This window comes from Harpia harpyja, chromosome 17 (genome assembly GCF_026419915.1).
Source record: "Harpia harpyja isolate bHarHar1 chromosome 17, bHarHar1 primary haplotype, whole genome shotgun sequence".
Taxonomy (NCBI): Eukaryota; Metazoa; Chordata; class Aves; order Accipitriformes; family Accipitridae; genus Harpia; species Harpia harpyja.
The window spans coordinates 1,029,330-1,047,916 of record NC_068956.1 but is presented as its reverse complement, the minus strand read 5'-3'; the positions used below and the strand labels follow the sequence as shown (position 1 = coordinate 1,047,916).

At 65.8% G+C, this 18,587-nt stretch overlaps 1 protein-coding gene across 11 annotated transcripts in view; it reads right to left on the bottom strand.

Moving 5' to 3' along the window:
- Positions 1-999: 999 nt before the first annotated feature.
- The window catches only part of ARAP1 (ArfGAP with RhoGAP domain, ankyrin repeat and PH domain 1), a 184,971-nt gene continuing 167,383 nt past the window's right edge, over positions 1,000-18,587 (bottom strand). For 7 of the 11 annotated variants that reach the window (XM_052812696.1, XM_052812690.1, XM_052812689.1 and 4 more), the window contains 24 exons: positions 18,468-18,553; positions 16,927-17,109; positions 15,694-15,868; positions 13,811-13,945; positions 13,386-13,521; positions 12,698-12,800; positions 12,413-12,608; positions 12,027-12,072; positions 11,622-11,785; positions 11,147-11,359; positions 10,394-10,499; positions 9,974-10,121; positions 9,602-9,685; positions 9,360-9,428; positions 9,091-9,208; positions 7,865-7,978; positions 7,185-7,327; positions 6,696-6,728; positions 5,268-5,350; positions 3,999-4,049; positions 3,601-3,664; positions 3,218-3,373; positions 1,958-1,996; positions 1,000-1,711 (listed from right to left, as the gene is read on the bottom strand). In XM_052812696.1, coding sequence (XP_052668656.1) covers positions 1,979-1,996; positions 3,218-3,373; positions 3,601-3,664; positions 3,999-4,049; positions 5,268-5,350; positions 6,696-6,728; positions 7,185-7,327; positions 7,865-7,978; positions 9,091-9,208; positions 9,360-9,428; positions 9,602-9,685; positions 9,974-10,121; positions 10,394-10,499; positions 11,147-11,359; positions 11,622-11,785; positions 12,027-12,072; positions 12,413-12,608; positions 12,698-12,800; positions 13,386-13,521; positions 13,811-13,945; positions 15,694-15,868; positions 16,927-17,109; positions 18,468-18,553 — 2,624 coding nt within the window. In that variant the 3' untranslated portion in view covers positions 1,000-1,711; positions 1,958-1,978. Of the gene's footprint in view, positions 1,712-1,957; positions 1,997-3,217; positions 3,374-3,600; positions 3,665-3,998; positions 4,050-5,267; positions 5,351-6,695; positions 6,729-7,184; positions 7,342-7,864; positions 7,979-9,090; positions 9,209-9,359; positions 9,429-9,601; positions 9,686-9,973; positions 10,122-10,393; positions 10,500-11,146; positions 11,360-11,621; positions 11,786-12,026; positions 12,073-12,412; positions 12,609-12,697; positions 12,801-13,385; positions 13,522-13,810; positions 13,946-15,693; positions 15,869-16,926; positions 17,110-18,467; positions 18,554-18,587 lie in introns of those variants that run through there. The other 4 variants (XM_052812695.1, XM_052812694.1, XR_008238946.1 and 1 more) reach the window with 4 other exon arrangements.

Sequence of the window (18,587 nt, the reverse complement as noted above, 5' to 3'; positions counted from 1 at the left end):
ACGGGTGTCAGGGAGGAATTCCTGGGGGTGCCGTGCTCCGAGGAGGAGCCCGCTCTGCCTGCACAGAGCGTAAATAGGCAGCTCCTTACCTCCGGCATTCAAATGCCCATCGTGCCTCATGCTGCAGGGCACCGCTCCCCGAAACACACCTGCAGACATGTCCTTGTGCATGCACACACGTGCTTGCACACGCACCTTCCTGCATGCACGTGTGCTCCCCATGACAGCAGCTGTTAAGGAGCAGCACCGAGCGGCCGTGGGTTTAACATGGGTTTGGCTGTGGGTTTAGGCTGGGCTTGGCCTGGGTTTAGCGTGGGTTTGGCCACGGATTTAGCATGGATTTGGCCCTGGGTGTAGCATGGGGTGGCCGTGGCCACAGCAAGCACAGGGCTGTGGGATGCATCGCCGAGCAGGACCTGGCACACAGGCTGCACCCTGGGCCGTACCCAGCACCCTGCACCAGCCCCACGCAGCCCCCAGCGGGTGCCCCCAGCAGTCACTGGGGCAGTGCCCATCTCACTGACCCCCCCACCCAGCCCCAGTGACCCACAGCGGCAGTCCAGCCCGGCCCTCCTGCCCCCCCCACACCCCCTCCGCTGCTCCCCATCTCCCTGTGAAGGAACATGCCACCACTCCTGGGCATGTCCCCAGGGCCGCTCCGGTCCTCGCTGGCACCCAGGCAGGCAGAGCCGTCCTGCGAGCGGCAGATGCGATGCCACGGGAAGGTGGGTGCAGGCAGGGGAACTCACCCACCCCAGCAGCCACCTTCCATCCCAGTGTGCCAACACCCCAGCACTGGCACAGCATCCCAGCGGCACGGGCAGGGCTCGGTGATCCCGGGGCTGGGCACAGCAGAGGACCGTCGAGACTGGGGTGCCACCACTCTGTCCCCAAAAGCGGCTTGGCAGCTCGCTGCCAGCTCCGTGGCATCACGCATGGGCTCACCAGCTCCCACTGTCCCCCGCCCCGTGTGGCCAGCAGAGACACGGACACCTCCACACCGTTTCCCCAAGACCTTTAATATCACCGAGAGGTGGCGGCGGGAAGCGGGGGCAGCTCCTGCTGCCCCCCATCCTGTCCCCCCCCCTCCAGTAGAGGCTGGAGCTGGGGGGGGACAGAGGCCAGATACACCCCCTCCCCAATTTGGGGCGATGCAGAGGCTCTTGACGCCCAGCCTGGCATGGAGGTGACCCCGGGGATGGGGCACCCCCCCCCCAGGAGTGATGGGAGCACCATGATGCTGGTACCCGGAGCTGGGCGTGCATCCCATGGGAAGGGCTGCTCCCGCCTGCCTTGTCATTTTAAAGGTGAGAGACTTAAAAAATAGAGGGAGGAGGAGGAAAAGCAAGAGCCTCCGGCCGCAGCCCTCGTCCCGCAGCTGTGCCGGGGTGCCCGGCCGGGCTCTGCCTCTCCGCCTGGAGCTCGGAGCAGAAGCGGCAGCCGAAAGCAGCCGGGGCGTGGGGTGCGGCATGCGGGGTGGGATGGGCTGGCACTGCCCGGTCCCCGTGGGCTGCCTGGCCGTGGCTCCCGAGACCTGTTCCGCCGGCGGGTGGGTGGCCTCGCTGCCGTTTCCCCTCCTGGCTGCCCGTGGGTCACCGCGGGGGGAGGCGAGAGGGCCTGGCGGAGGCTCCGGAGCTGGCGGGACCCCCGGCAGGTGCCGGGGTGCAGGGCTGGCACGGCTCCCCCAGGGCTGCCCCGCTTGCGGACGAACCTGCGGCACAAGCGGAGAGCAAAGGGTCAGTGAAGGGGAGGGGGCTGCCACGTCTGTCCCCCTCCCACCTTGCAGGGGGATATGCGTTGGGGGGGGGGGGCACAACCGTGCATGCATGCATGTGCCCAGGTCCCCAAGCCGGGGTGGCAATGGGACAGCCAGAGCCATCGGCTCCCACCTCCCGCTGCCTCCCCTGCCTGCGCGCCGGGGCTGGGGCAGGGGCTGCAGGCAGGGAGGGACACTCACCCAGCGTGTCAGGCCTCCAGCTCAGACGTTTCGCAGGAGCTGGGGACAGAGAGCAGACAGGTCCTCGTTAATCCTCAGCCTCCTCCGTGTCTGGGCATCACCGGCAGCGCTGTGCCCGGGGCGGGGGGGAGAGGCACCAGGGGATGGGGGAGAAAACCCAGAGGAAGGGGAACCGCGACCCCCAGCACGTCCTCCCAGCTGCAGTGCCAGCCACCCCATCCCACGCTGGGACCGTGGCGGGGGGGGACGCCCACATCACTGTCCCCTGGGAGCCCCGGGGTGCCGGTCCCTTGCCCTGGACCACGCCATCTGCTGCTCCATGGCCATTGGGGTGCAAAGACCCCCCTGCCAGGGGTGGGGGTCTGAGCTCGGACCAGAGGAGCGGGCAGGGACGTCCGTGCCTCGCACGCTGGCACACGCGCACCACGAAGCACAGCCCACCGCAAAGCCCCGGAGGAGCTTCCCCACTGCTGACCCCCCCGCCTCGTTATAAACCTGAGCCTGGGTGGGGGTCCTGGGGCAGGGCTCCCCGGCAGACCTGATCCCAGGGGACAGGCACAAGGCAGGGGCCACCGGAGCAGTGACGGTGCTGCTCCCGGCCCTTGGGGCACCCGTTGGGCAATGCACAACCGATGCCGGCGGTGGGATCTCCCCCCCCCCCCATCCCGGGCACAGCAGCATCCTCAGGTTTATAACAGCAACGAGGGCCCGAGGGATCGGCTCGGGCACGGTGGGACCAGAGCAGCTCTGTCCCACCGCCGGCCGGCCGCACCGGCGGGCCCTGTGGCTGAGCAAGGCTCCGACACCCACGGCCAGCACCGGGGTGGCGGGGGGATGCCCGGTGTGCGACAGCCCCCGGGGAGGACGGCTGTTGCACAGACAGACAGAAGGACAACAGGACGGGGGGACTGATTTGTGACCGGGGTGGCATTTCAGAGAAACCCACCCCTGTTATAGGAAAAATCAGGAGCCTGGCAGCATCCCCTCTTCTTGCATCACACGGTTTGGGACACCCCTGCACCCAGGAGACCACCCACGGGCCCCAATGCCGGACAGAGCACCCCAAGGATCAGTCACCCCCCCCCCAAACTCTCTCTGGGGTGACCAGAGGCTGATGCTGGTACATAAGGAATGGGAGCAGGGACACCACTCTCCCCGCCCCAAGTTTGGGGACCAGGACCCCCCGGCGTGTGATGCAGGTGAGATGCAGCCCCCACACACAGGGACACCCCCCCCCCCCGGCACCCCCGTCTCACTCACGGTTAGCGGGTCAGTAGCAAAAGCAGCCACACTGTTCCTCATCTCACTCTCATTGCCCCGCAGCGGGATGAGGGAGATGTTACCCAACCTGGAGTCCTGCTGCGACCGCGACGCCCGCACCTTGGAGGTCTCCGAGGGCCACAGGGCCCCGCCGTTCTGGGGACAGAGGGGACAGGGGGGTGAAGGAGGGCTGGAGACCGGCTTTTTGGTCCTCAGCCACCTGGGGATCTCTCCTCCGCCCTGGGATGCCGGTATTTAGGGATGCTTGGATACCCCGAAGGGTTTCTGCTAGCCAAGCATCCCTCGGCAGCCCAGCTCTTGGAGGACGGCGTGCACTGTCCCGTGCCCGCTGCCTGCCTGCGGGCAGCCTGCCCGCTCCCTACCTGCACATGGAGGAAGGTGGCAAACCACTCCCGCAGATCGGCCTGGGTGTCACAGCACAGGTACCTGCGGGGACACGGCATCAGCGGCCGGAGGGGACGGCGGGGAGGGACACCCGGCTGCTCCAGGTTCTGTTGGGGATGGAGCCGGGACCCCAGCCGCTGCTTTGCATGAGGTCTTGCAGACCCCAGGGGACCAAAGGGGACAAGGGTGACTGCCACGGACACCGGTGGTACCCTGAGCAGGTCCACGGGCGCCCAGACAGGCTCTGCCCACAGAAATCCCCATCTACACCCTCCGCGGCAAAGGCACGCCAGCTCCGGAGAGCAGCTGCCCCGGCAGCATGTCCGTTGGTCCTGGGGGATGAGTTTAGTGTCCCTGTGTCCACCCCTGCCCTTACCATTGCTGCTTCTCGTGCTTCTCGTTCTCGTAGAAGACTGTAAAGCCCCAGCTGGAAGGGGAGAAGTAAAACCATGAAGGCGAACGTCGCCCTCGGCTCCAGCACTCCAGGTGCCAAAGTACCCCAGCAAACCCCCCGTCCCTGCAAACAACCCCCAATCCTACAACCACCCACGTCCCTGCATGCCACCCTCCTCCTTGCAAGCCACCTGCATCTTCGCAAGCTGCCTCCAGCCCTGCAAGCCCCCACAGCCCTGCACTGCTGGGCGCACAGGACAGGTTCCCATTGGATTTATCAGCTCAACGCAATGCTGCGCAGCGATTCAGGGCCAGTAAAGCAGCGGGCAATGGCCCTGAGTCCTTCCCAGTTTGCACCAGTTTGCAGTCCGGGTGCAGGTGCAGCTATCTGAGCCGGTCCTTTCACTGGTGGTATTTCTTTCGTGGTCACACTCTGCCACCTCTCAGCTTCTGCCTGGCCTCAGCTATGCCCAAACGCCCCTGCAATGCCTGGCCAGGGCACCAGCCTCCCCGCAGTGCCGGGGGGAGCCCCCCCGGCCCCAGCCCTGACCCAAAGCCCCAGCCGCTGCTAGCCCACCCCAAGACCTGCAGCAATGCTGCCTGGCACGGTGGCACACACCCAAACCCCTGGGGGGGTCAGGGTCACGGCCTTGCATGCTCACATGCATATACACATGTACACATGCATGTACACACAGGTTTCTTGCCCCCACAGTGCAGAGTGGCCCTGGAGCACGGGGACTGGAAGCCTCCCAGCAAGCCTGCGTGGCTCGTCACATGTGCTCACATGCACACACAGACATGCGCTCGCACTCATGTGCACACACATGCACACGCTCACATGCACACACCCGCACGCATGCATGTGTGTGCACTCAGATGCACACAGATGCCGCCATGCATGCACACACTTGCGCACACACACAACTTGCTGAGATGCATACACACACATACATGCACACACACATATGCCCATGCACACACATGCACACTGACACACATGCACACAGCTCGCTGACATGCACGCACCCATATGCACACACTCACATGCACACACGCAGGCTGCAGAAGCGTCCTCCGAGGCTGCTCTGACATCTGGTGGCAAAAGGCACGGCCAGCAGGAGATGTGTCCCAGCAGCCAAAACTGTCCCTGTCCCCATCCCCACGCCCATCCCCATCCATCCCCATCCCCATCCCTGTCCCCATCCCCATCCCTGTCCCCAGCCCAGCAGGGCACCGCGTCGCTGCTCACCACGTCGGGGGCCGAAGTTTCTTCTTCATGCCCAGGTAGACCTTCAGGTTCCTGACGGGCCACTCCTTCTCCGGCTTGTGGCTCTGGGGGAGAAGAGCGACCCAGCACCGGGTTGGGGGCTGCCGGACCTTTCACCACCCGTCCCCCCCCACTCTAGCCCACACCGATGCCGGGATGGGGTTTGTCCCCCCAGCAGGCAGGGAGGAGAAGCCGTAGGGATGCAGTGACTGGGATGCACTGGTAGGGATGCAGGGGAAGGGGAAGGGGCTCAGCCCAGGTCTGGGCTTGCCAAGGATGAGGGCAGAGCGGTGCCCATCGCCCACGGCAGAGGCCACGGGTAGAAGGGAGGGGACACAGGAGGCCAGTCCCTGCGGCGGGGTCCCTCAGAGATGGTGCCAGTTGCCTTCGGAGCTGGGACCAGCACTGGCACATTGTGATGGGGTCTCGAGAGCCTGGCACTAGTCCTTCGTGGGGATGCCCACATCACGTCCCTCCTCATCATCACGGCCACGGCAGCAGTAGCCGCAGCCCCGCTCTGCCGGCGGCTCTCTGCCCCGACCGCATCCCCAAATGTCCCACCACCGGCACGGCACGGTGGGTGGGCACCTCTCTGCGGTGGATGAAGATGGGTGCCCCGACTCCCTGGTCCCACTTAGGCTGTGCTGGGCTCCCCCCTGCATCGGAGCATCCCTTTGGGGTGCTGGCTGCGAGCCGCACCCTGCCTCACCAAACACCTCCCAAGGGGAGGGATGGGGGGAAAACGGGATGTCCCGGCAAAGCCAGGGCACCACCGGTGCCAGCAAGCTCCTTCCCCGTGGTCTGTGCCACGGCAGCCAGCCGACGCAGACATCACCCTTTGCTGGCAGACGTTTTGAAGGGCCAAAGCCCCGCAGCTCCCTCCCCTCTTGCCCGGGACCTCCCCAATGCCGGGTGCACCTCGCCATGCCACGCAAGCCATGCCCTGACAGCGGGTGACACGACGGGGACCCCCCCCAACCCGTACAGCTGCCCACCTGCGTTCACATGCAAGCGGCATGACTTACAAGAGCCCAATCCAATGCCTGCGGGACGGGGGAGCCAGCTCAGCCCGTCCCCTCCGTACAGCATCGGCCCCTTCCCCATCCCCATCTCCAGTTGCCTGGAGCAAAGGGCAGCGGTACCCCCAAATCGGAGGAGCCCGGATTACAGGGGTGCAAGCTGATGCACCCCCAGTGCCGGGGGCTAACGGGGAGGGATGGCAGCACCGGGGGCAGCTCCGGCACAGGGAGCACCCCATCGCCTGGGGCTGCCGCATCCACGAGCGCGCGGTGATCGGCACACGCGTGCTGCGGGATTGGATTTGGGATTGACCCCGGGCAGCCTTGTAAGGGCAGAGGGCGCGGGAGCCCCTGCGCGCCTCGGCTGAGCCCCCCAGGCTCCTCTACTCACGTTGTCCAAGGGGGGGGTCCGCTGCTTCAGGCTCTGTTCAACAGAGGACGGGGGTTAAAGCAGATGTGGAGGACGAGCCGCAGTGGGAGGAGAGGGGACGACCTCCCTACAGACCCTACGCTGCCTACGGGACGGGGGACGGAGGCAGCGATGTGCAGTGGGTGTCACACCAGGGAGCCAGGGCAGGGGGACCAGGGACAGGAGAGTGGGGAGCAGATGTGCCAGCACAGCTGGGATGCCAGCATCCCCCTCCTGAGCCCTTGCATTGACTCAGAGCCAGCTCCGGACCTGCTCTGGGAAAGCTCCCGGTCTGGGAGAGCAACAGCACTTCTGGGATCAGCCCCATGGCTGCCTGCAACGCCTGTGGGATTCCAGCCCACGTGGGTCCCACGTCCTCAGGGACTCCCGGCACCGGGTCACAGCTGGGAAGGAAAGCAAAGGCAGGGGAAGGGAGCGTCGCCTCGCAGGCAGGCAGCAGGCAGGGCTCACCCGCACTTCCTTGTAGAGGCGCAGGCAGGTGTGGTTGAGGATGAAGTAGCGGTCGTGGAAGCCGGTGCTCAGGCCGAGCCCCAGCAGGTTCCTCTCCTCCCGAAACTTCATCATGCCGTGCTTGCAGTCGCCCACTCTGCTGGCTGGGGGCACATGCCTGAGCGGCTCCGGCCCCCCGGGGGGGGGTCAGGCCCCCCCAGGAAGGGCACGGGGTGCAGCTAGACCCGGTCCCGCAGGGCAATAGCAAGGGCAACCCCCCCCTTCGCCCCCAGCACCGCAGCCCACCGGCTGCTGCCTGCTCCCAGCCCAGGCAGGGCAGGCAGGACCATCTCCTCCAGTGCACTGTGCATGGCATCCAGCCCTGACCCCATACTGGGGGGCTCCCAGCCACACACTAACGGGGTTGGTGCCCGCTCCGCTTGCATGGCCAGGCAGGATGCGGCCTTGGGATGGTTGATCCCATGGAGATTCTCCGCACGGTTGCAGCCAGCAGGACAGGGAGCTGTCCCCATCCCCATCCCCGTCCCCATCCCTGTCCCTGTCCTCATCCCCATTCCCATTCCAATTCCCACCCCTGTCCCCATCCTCATCCTCATCCCCATCCCCTTCCCCATTCCCATCCCTATCCCCGTCCCCTCCCTGCTGTCCCTGCCCGGGCCCTGGCCCCCCCGGCTCCTCACCGAGGTAGATGAGCATGTTCTCCATGGACATCTGCTTCTTCACCACCAGGTAGCTCTCTGTTCCCAGGCAGTGCAAAATGGGCAGGACTTTTTCCGAGTAGTGCAAGGGCCGTTCTGTCGGGCAGGGAGACAGGCAGGGGTCAGGCAGCATCCCCGGGGGCTGGCACCCACCAAGGGGGGGGGGCACACATGTGTCCCGAGGGTCTGCCAAGGTCCTGCCTGTCTCTGGGCAGACCTCCCACACAGCCCCATCGCCTTTTAATTGGATTCATTTCACGGTGCTGCTGCTTACTAATTGTCCCCTGGGGAGGTGACTTTTGGCCCATGGTACGTGAGCAGCGGGGACCTGCGGGGACTGGAAGGTGGCTAAGGAGCAATTGCCAACAGATATTGCAACACATGTATGTTTTGAAAACGTAGGCTGCTGTAGGCAGTATGTAATCTACACACGTACTTGCAAAAATATGCACAGAGGTATTTCAAACATGCACGTTTCCACGCAAGCAAAGGGCGAGTAAAGGATTTCATAGAAGTTCATAGGTGAATATTCAATTTTAGGCTAATCGGCTAATCATTGCCCCTGCACAGCCTGAGGATCCTTTTTATTTTTAAGGGCTGGATGGTGCTTGGCTGAGCACGGTGCTTCCCCGAGCAGAGGGGGGAAGCAGCCCCCACCCTTTGCAGAGAGAAGCCTGAGCCTGATGGCTTGGGGTTAGCAAGGACCAAAACATCTCAGCAGAGGCTTTCAGTGCTGCCAGGATCAGCACCCTGCCTGTCTCCCTGCCAGGCACAGTCCCCGGGCACGCTCAGCCCATGAGAGTCGGTGGCAGGAGCTCGAGGCACCAGCTGGCAGGACCAGGGGATCATCCTGCTCACACCAAGCTCTCGCTTGCTGCTGCCTACGGGCACCCCAGGGCTGCTCCCTTGGGTGGCCGGAGAGCCCAGACACCCCCATCAAACTTGAAAGGCATTTCAACCCCTAAGGATGCAGACAGATGCTCTGTGGGTCCTGGCCCAAACCACGCACCCATCTGCAGCGCTTGGCCACCTGCAACCTGGATGTGGCAAGCAAAGCTGCAGCACTGCAGCCGTCCTCTCCTGAGCGTCTGGAGCCCGTCCCGGCATTGCTCCATGGTGCAGTCCCCATGGGAGCCTTCTCGTCCCCAACCCCATCCCTACCTCCATCCCCATCCCCATCCCCACCACCCTCATGCCCCTGCACCAACCTGCCTCCTCCCTCTCGTTCACTTCGAAGCAGCTCCAATAGTCCTTCTCCTTCATGACGATTTTCCTCCGGTCTAGGATCTCAAAGGTGAGCTCCTCAGCTGTCATTGTGGCTGGGATCTGGGAGAGAGGGAAGGGACAGGTCTCCATCAGCCAGTGCCCAGGGCTGTGCCACCCTCGTGCTAGCTCCAAGCATGTCCCCATGCCACCACAGACATTTGGGCATGCAACAGGGGGTCCCTGTCCCCTCTGTGAGCTCCCCAGGGCTCACCTTGACATGCTGCTCTGCCTCCGTCTTTTTCTCCTCCAGGTAGACAGTGCAGATGAAGTCCCCGGCTTGCTGGAGGGCAACGGGAAAGCACTTCAACCTGCAGCTTCCCACATGTGGGCTAGATCCCCCCCACCCAGCACGGACACTCCCTGCCTGGGGCATCTCCAGGAGATGCTGGAGCAGGCGCTGAGGTCCTCATGCAAAGAGGGTGCCCCAGGAAGGTCCTCATGTCCAGGACCCACCTGCGTCCCACTGGATGCTGCCTCCCGCATCTTCATGATGGCCATGATCTCGTCCTGCTGCTTCTTCATCTCTTGGTCATTGACCTGCCAAGGAAGAGGAGCCCAGGGAGCCATCAGGGCTGACCAGACCACCCTTAAGTTCCACTGCAGAAGCTGACGCGGATCCCCAGGGGAATCTGCTCCCCTGCCCAGCGGTGCTGGCACCTCCAGGCTCAGGTGTCTCCAGGGTTTGCAGGGACATGGACCCCCCTCCCCTTGTCTCCGAAGCAAGATGTCTGCAGACAGCTTCCTCCTCCTTCCACCTCCCCACCCCCTGGGAATGTCCACACGTCAGCCTGATCCAGAGCAGCGCCAGAGGTGGGGTGAACCTACGTTAAAGATCTTCACATAATGGCTGATGAGGTCCTCCACCACGCGTCCTGCCTTGTAGTCCTTCCCGTCTGTCTGGAAGAGCGTGGGCCCGAAAACGATGGCCAGGTTGTGCGTGTTCATCTGGTTCTCCCCAGAGAAGCGCTGAACCCTACAGGGAACTCCGTTAAGATTCCTCTCCCGGGACCCCCCCTTCAGCCTTGCCAAGGGGAATGCCCCCCACGCCGGGACGCGATGCTCAGCTTTGGGCACAGCTTGACCTCAAATCCCCTCCCCTTCCTTGCTTGGGATGTGAGCCAAGGGATGAGGGCTCTCCTCCGCCCCACAGCCTCCCCAGGACCCCGCAGCGGACAGGGCGATGCCCCACGGGGGCTTGGGGACCCCGGGCTCCACCGTCCCGCGGACCTGCCGCCCACACCGTACCGAAAGAGGTGGTTGATGAGCGCCTTCAATGTGGCCCGGTTCACCGTGGGGAGGGTGCCCAGGAGCCGCCGGTACTCGCTGATCTTTGCCTCCTCGTCCTCCAGTGCTGCGAGAGGAGCACGAGGGAGGAGATGAGCACGGAGGGGCATGAAGTTGAGATTAAGACCCACAGCCCCACCATCCCCTCTCCAGACCCCACCTGGGACCCTCCTGCCCCACTCTGGGGATAGAGCATCCCAGCTCCACAGGAGTAGAGCACCCCAGCTCCATGGGAACAGAGCATCCTCTGCAGGGCCAGAGCACCCCAGCTCCATGGGGCCGGAGCATCCCAGCCTCATGAGAATGGAGCATCCCAGCCCCACAAGACTGGAGCATCCCAGCTCAATGGGGCCCAGAGCATCCCAGCTCCATGGAGCTGGACCATCCCAGCTGCACAGCAGCATGGCTCATGGCTGTTTAGCTGCTGGGTGCAGCCGACCCTGGTATTTAGGGGCTGGATCCAGAAGCGAAGGGCGGGGGGGTCTGGCTCTCTGCCCTGTCTCAGCCCCAGCCGTGCCAGAGCACAGGGTTGCACGGGGTCAGCGAGGATGCACTCCGCTCCCCACCCACCGCTCGAGCCCCCAGAACATGTGGGGCCCAGATGTGTTCCCCCCACCACATAGCCCAGAGGAGAGGACAAAGGGGGCTGCAAGCAGATCCGAGGAGCCCGACCCCCTCCTCCCACCATCTCCCAGCAGCCCCCCCAGGGCTCACCCGTTGCCCGCAGCCAGTCCTGGCCCCATCGCCCGGTGAAGAGCCCGTCCCCGAGGTCGCGGAAGAAGCGTTTGAGGGTGTTGGCGACGTCGTCCACCTGGTGCTCGCCCTCCTTCAGGCGGACGCTGCGGGCGTCCCGGCGCAGCATCTCCAGCAGGCTGGTGGTCTTCGAGTTCTGCCCGCTCTTGCGGTAGATGCCCTCGGACGTCAGCCCTGCGGCAGAGCCGGTGGGGATGAGCCGGTACCGCGGCACTTCCCACCCCGCAGGTGTTGCCGCGACCGCCGAGGAGCTGCGGGCTGGAGCCCAATTCCTGCTCCAGCCGGAGCCCTCCCACGGAGCTGGAGCGGATGCTCAGGGAGGGAAACACGTGTCGCAAGCGTGTCGGGTCTCAGCCTGCCGCGCCACACCGATGGAGTGACCCAAATGACGCGCTCTGGTCCCCGCCAGCATCCGGCGATAAGCGATGGCACGTACCGCACTGGGTGATGTAGTCGATGCAGCGGTCCACCAGCAGCGGGACGTCCGACTCCGTCAGCTGCTGCTCCGACAAGGTGTCCCCCGCGCTGCCCGCAGCCTTCTGGATGGCGTGGACCCAGCCCAGGAAATCCAGCTTCCTCTCCCCCTGGATGTACAGCGTCCTGCCGGCAAGCCTGGCCTCAGGGTGGGGGGGGGGCAGCTGCCCCCCCCCCAAAACCCACTGCGTGGCCAGGACCCCTGGGAAGGCTGGCCCTGGGGGCCTGGGGATGGTCCCGACTCTCTTTTGGAGGTCCCCAGTCACCGTCAGGAGAGCGAAGGCACCCCAGGATGAGGGGGGGGGTGCTTGGGCAGGGTGTGATAATTTGCTGGAGGGGTCTAACCCCCCCCCGCCTCGGTTCTTACCTCCGCCTCTCCACCAGCACCAGCACCTCGTTGTCTCCCTGGATGGCTAGAAGGGAAGGCAGAGAGCCCATCACCTGCGGGAACGTTGGGTCCCCGGCCCCCCCAGCCCCACGCACCACGGGGGGCTGTGCCAACGGGTCCAGCTCCAGCCCAAATGGGACAAGCAGTGACATTCCAGGGATGAGGAAGAGGATGGAAAGGAGGAAGAGCAGCTGCATCCCACCCAGTGGAGGGACCCCACGCTCCATCAGAGCAGCATCCACCGGCCTCCCACCAAAAGCTGGGGTGCAACCCAGCTGCTCAGGGCAGAATTTGGGGGATACCCCCCATCCCCAACGTCCCTCCCAGCCTGCGGGGGGGCCCCGCAGCAGGGCAGGGGCACGCACAGAGCTCCTGCAGCTTGCGCAGCTGGAGAGGCTCCTGCCGCTCGCTGTCCTCGAAGCAGACGTGGAGCGCGGAGCCGGCCAGGGCGAACCAGCCCTCCTTGGCTCGCTCCAGGTTGAGGCCACCCTTGTAGTGCAGCCGGCCGATCCGCTCGAAGTCGAGAGCCAGCAGCTCCTCGGCGCGGGGATGGACGAAGGACTGAGCCGGGGGAGAAGAGGGACCCGTCAGCGCCGCGGGACCCGGCTCCCTCCGGCACCCCCGGCCACCCCCAGCCCACCGCATCCTACCTTGGCAATGGACTTGAGCCATTCCCGAGCGGAATCGGGGCTCTCCAGCCCAAAGAGGTAGAGCCTCTCTGACTCGATGTAGACCTCAAACGTGCTCTCGATCCTGCGGGAGGGAAGGAAAGGGGAGCCTGGCCGCCCGCGGGCGGTGGGATGGAGATGGTTGGGTACCAGGGGCATCCCATCCCGGGGGTGAGAGTATCCTGCTGCATGTCTGCCGCCGGCTCTGCCACCGGCTGATCCGGTTTGGGATCCCCCCTCCCACACCCCTGGGTCCTCCAGCAGCCCCGTGCTGCTGTGCACACTCCGATGGGGAGCACAGGAGCTGCAAAGGGATTGCAAAGGGTCCACAAAGGGGTTGCAAAGGACCCGCAAAGGGATCGCAAAGGGGTTGCAAAGGAGCTGCAGAGGGATTCCAAAGGGGCTACGAAGGGATTCCAAAGGAGTGCAAAGGGGCTGCAACGTGATGGCTGCAAAGTGGTACAAAGGGGTTACAAAGGGGTTTACACAGATTCCTTGCAAAGACAGCTGGGTCAGGCATGCCACAAGTGCTGGAGGGGCCAGCGGTGGGCTTGGGGACAGCAGCCCCCCATGCCACCACCTGTGAGCGAGGCAGCGGCCATGCCCAGCCCTGCGGGAGCGGAGGGGATGTTGGGGTGCTATAGGGCTGCATGTAGGGGTACAGCCTTACCCGTGGGCGTTCGGTGGGTTGTTCACCAGGCACACGATCTCCTCCACCTTGATCTCGCCATTGGGCACGGCGTTGCGGTCGTTCTCGTAGTAGCTGAGGACGCCGTCCTGCAGCGTGCACCACCGCCGGCTGAACTCTGCGCGGCACAGGATGGTGCTGGGCAGCCCCGCACGCTCCGGCCAGCTCGAGATCGCCCACCAGCCCAGCCTGGGTGGCCCTGCAGCACCCACTGGGTGCCCACCCACTGTGACCCCCCCCGCTCCAACCGGGCTGGCCAGGTGATGCTGCACCTCCCTGCTGCCTTTGCAGTGCCCTGGGGAGCAGGGGATGGTGCAATCCCCCCCAGCAGCACCCCTTTTGGGGCTGGCTCTGAGCCCCCCACCCCCCTGCACCCCTATTTCCCTGCCCCATGGGCCCCCACGTACCTTCCTGGCCTTTCCGCTCACCGACGGGTTTGGCCATGGAGGGGGTCTTGTAGAGGAAGCCGTTGTGGGTGACGGAGGGCAGGGGCACCAAGTAGGGCTTCTCCTCGCTGCCCCCCACCTCCAGGCGCGGTGTCTCTGCAAATGGGGTGACAGCCTGTCACGGGAGGGCTGGGGGGGTGCATCCCCCCTTTAGAAGCCCCCCAGACTGCTGCTGGTGGGGACCCAGCAGGATGCAGCAGGACCCCACCGGGTCAGGGATGGGGTGACAGTGGTCCATGTCATTCCCCGGGTGCTTTGCTGATGTGACGTGAAGGAGCCAGCTGGACAGGGTGACAGTGGTGACACCGGCCACATTGCCCCCTGCCAGCCCCCCAAAACAGCTGGGTGTCCCCCCCGCTCAGCACAAGAAGCAGGAGCCCAAAAGCATCCCACAGGCTGCACCGCCAGCCCCCACCACGGCACGGCTGGGGTGCAAGGAGCAGCTCCGGCCCCCAAATCTGGGGCTGCCTGGGGGTCAGTGGGGTCTGGCTTATCCGCTGGGAGGGCATCCTGCATCCCGCATCCCGCATCCTGCATCCTGCATCCCACATCCCGCATCCCCCCCTGCAGACTAGCCCCAAGTACTGAGCTGTGTCGGGATGAGGACATTACGGGAAGGTGGGGACCAGACTCCCCCACCGCCGAGGTCTCTCCCAGGCTGTCCCAGGTCCCCACTGCTCTGCGGGAGGAGAAGGGCAGAGCACCGCAGTCCTGCGGCTGAAATAACAGCCCAGGGCTCTGCCACAGCCTCCCCATGTGACTACGGGCATGTCCCCCCTGCCTCAGTTTCCCCACCTTGCCTGCCGGTGAGAGGCACCCCCCTATTTCCTCCGGGGACCAGGCAGAGATGGGGTGCAGGGACACTCCTAAAGCACCCCCAGGGTGGACCACGGGGCTGCCCAGAGCTCTAGAGACGGGGAAACCCAGGAGGATGCAGAGCCCTGCTCCACCAGCCCAGCCCTGCTCCACGCACGGTGCTGGACTCATCGAGCCCAGCAATCCCAGGACTCCGGAGATGACTGCCAGAGCCGGCCCCGGCAGGATGAGCTCAGGGATTTGGTTTTCTTCGGCTCACCGGGGCAGCCGGGAGGCCTCGCCGCTCTCCCAGATCCCTTTTGTGCTGACATGACTGGAACAGCAGGGCCAGCCCCAATCCTGGGCAAACTCCAGCTTCCGCGGGACGGACTTGGCCACCGAGGCAGCGAGGGAGGTGACGGCTACGGCAGGCGCTGGCCGGCCCCGGCACACCTCCATTCCAGCTGCCCGGAGGCTCACTCCATGTTAGAGCGTGGATCAGTCCCGTGGGAGCCGTCAGCCCACCCGGAGCAGGGCTCGGTGACGTGGGCACATTTAGCGGCACGGGACGGGGGGGGTTTAGGGGGATGCTCTGCAAAACGGTCGGAGCCCCCTTGGTCCTTGTGGGGATGCGGAAGGCGGGGGCTGCCCGGCTGGCAGGGGCACGTCTCCCCGAAAGACCGTGCCGGGACGGTGTGGCAGAGCTGGCCCAGTCCCTCCCAGTGCCCAGAGCACCAGCCTGCATCCCCAGTGGGGCTCTGGACCTGCGTCCCCGGCTGGGACGGAGCCTTCCTCCCCGGCCCCCACCCAGCCCTGACCCGAGGGTGCGGGGTCTTCCCAAAGCCCCTCTCCTGGGGTGCACAGAGCCCAGCAGCGCTAAGCAGCCGGAGAACCCCATGCTGGGAATCTGCCTGGCAGGACACAGAGCCGAGTCCGGCTCAAAACATCCCTGCGTCCCCCGGGACACCCCAGCAGCTCTCTCCCCCCGGCTCCCCGGAATGCCAGCGGTGGGTTTAAGCCCATGGGGGTTTCAAGGGGTCAGCCCTTACCGGAGTTTTTGTTGTGGAGCAGGAACTCCATCTGCAGCCTCTGCCCGCTCTTCTCGGCCAGGGCCAGGGGCGTCGGGCACTGGGGGTCTCCGGTGGCACAGGTCACCGCCGCCCCGCAGAAGAGCAGAGCCTGCGTCTCCGCCAGGTCACTGGTGGTGACGGCCGCGCACAGAGCCTGCGGCAAAGCCGGGAGGGTGGCGGGTGAGGCCGAAGGCTCCCGAGGAGAAGGAGGAGACCCCCGGCCAGGAGCCACGCCGGCGAAAGGAGCCGGGTGGGAGCGCGGCGAGCAACCGGACCCCCGCCGCCTCCCGGCCGCCTCGGCAGGACAAAGGAGGCTGGAACTGGGAGAAAAAGTTTGGAGCGGGCGGCGAATCCCTCCCTTAAGGAGCCGGGGTGAAGTCATAACGGCAACGGGGCGGGACAGGCTAGCCGGAGTAGAAAAACAAACAAGCCCACATGCGAATTCCCGCGGCCACCCGGGCCCCCGGCGCACCCCCGGCTCTTGTGCAAACACGGCAGCGCCGAAGGCGGCCGGCGGAGCCATGGCGGAGCACGGAGACGAAGGGCCGGCGGCCGGAGCGCCGGGATGGCGTTCCCTGTGCCGGTCGCGCAGAGCGGCATGAAGCCCCAGTCTGGCACTCTGCCCACCGCTGGGACTGGGAATGGGTGCCCTGGCCAGGGTTTTGGGGGGGGGTGCTGGCCGGGCACCTCTGCCCCCGCCGCCGTGGGGTGCTCCAGGGAGCAGGAGGGGCTTCGAGCTGCTGCAACCAGCGCATCCCCCCAGCACCAGCCCTCCCTGAACCCCACTCCAGCCCAATGCTGGACCCCAACGCCGTTCCCAAGCCAGGGAGAGACGAACCGTGGGGATGTCTGGCTGCGGAAGGGGGGATCCCACCTCGGACCGGGCTGTCCAGCCTGGAAATGAAGCTGGTTGTGCCCCATCCCAGAGACGTTCACCCTGTCCCCGCAGCCAGCTCGTCCCTCCTGGAGACCCCAGGCTTTGGCTGGGGGTGCACGGTGGGGACATAGGGTGTGCAATGAGGGCTGGGGTGATACAGGCAGGGGTGCAGGCAGGGAGGGAGGGTGGGAAACCATCCAGCCCCACGTACGGGGCCAAGCAGCCTGCTCAGGCAGAGCCCTTGCTCCCCAAAACAGCCTCGGGACCCCAGCTCAGCACCACTTAGCACCCAGGTGGGACCCCCGAGACGGTGCCCGGCCCCGGGGGCCACTGACCCTGTCGAGCTCCTCCTGGTTGCCGAAGAGCGGGTGGTAGCGGCGGTACTTGCCCTCCCGGTATTTGGCGATGAGGAAGCGCCTCCTCTCCTGGCTGCCGCTGGCGGGGGTGATGGCCTCGCTGGGGGGCACGTTGGCAGCCCAGAACCGGTTGGCCACGGCATTGCCGATCTGGTGGAAGAGCTGCGGGGACAAGGAGAGGCCGATGGGACGGTGCTGCCGGGGGATGGAGCGTGGCTGGGCATGGGAGGGGGGGCTTTGTGGGGATTCTCCGAGGGTCTTTGCTGGGCCCGGGGGGGGGGGGGGGGGATGAGCACGGCAGTAGACGTTCAGAGCCCAAAGCTGCTGCGTTACTGCTGCCCGGGAGAGCAGCGGGGTGCAGGCAGAACATGGAGGGGATGACGGGTGGTTGGCGGGGCCCACGGGTGGGCAGGGTGCAGGAGCACCCACCCGCTGCAGGCACGCAGGGCTGCTCCCTGCCCAGCCCCGTGTTCCGGCAACAGCAGCGGCTCAGCCCCGGCGTCTGGCAGCCCCCACCGCCTCCGACCCCCCTTCCTGCCCTGGAAAATCTCATCTGGAAAGCAGCACCCAGCTGTGGGCGAGGAGGGGGGGATGCTCAGCATCCATCGGGGTGGATTTAAAGGGCTTTCCGTGGCCCCTCACCATCCTGCTGCCCGGCACCGAGCGATGCTCAGCCCACCATTGAGAGGTTTAGCCCTGTCTCGGGGAGCTCCACGTTGCTCCAGCAAGCCCATGGGGTGCTCTGCCAGCACCCCCGAGCTTTTTGGGGTGGCACGGGTGCAAGCGGGGCCGGGGGCCGGGGAGGGGCTGGAGCAGGCGGGGGGCCAGGGGATGCTGGCAGCAGCTCCCCACCAGCCCGGCGGGGTTCAGGGCAGCCTTCCCGGAGAGGGGAGGGGAAAGGGAGCAGCCGCAGGCAGCAGCTGGAAGCGTTTGGGGGCTCGGGGAGCAGGCGATGCCGGAGGCGGGGGCTGCGCGGGTGGGACGCCAGGCAGGAATGCAGGATCCAACCGGGACGGCTGGGAAGAACGGGGCCAGCCAAGGTCTGCCGGCTGGAAATGGCGGCCGGGTTGGGTCTGGTAACAAATCCCGGCTCCCCCCCTCCCCAGCCCGCCCCGGCGCTGGCTGCGCCGACGCATTCCTCCGCGCCGGCGGCCGCACCGCTTCGGGGGGCTGCTCTGCTGCTTGGCCCCAAACCCTGTCCCCAGGGCTCCGCAGCCGTCTCCCCACGGACAGACAGACGTCGTCTGTCTGCAGCACGGACACACAAGTGCCGCTTGTCCTCGCCAGCATGCCCGGGTGGGTGCCGGCCGGCCGCAGACAGCGGGGATGGAGGGCTGCTGGGGGTCCCCTCTCCAACCAAGCCACACCGCCATCTCACCCCCCAAGGGGCTTGGATCAGGCTGGAAAAAACCCTGCCGTGCTCCTGCAGTCCCTGGCCCGTAACCAGTGGGTCTATTATGGGGACGGGGATGGGGTGTCTCCCCCCAGGAAGGTCTTTTGGGGTTGGTCTGTACCAATACCTCGATCAGCTCCTCCGACCACACCTTCCTGTCCATCTTCAGGCTCCGGACTTTGGTGATGCCGGGGCCCAAGCCCCGGTGCTCCCCTGCCAGCAAGACGAGCCGTTAGGGACCCGTTTT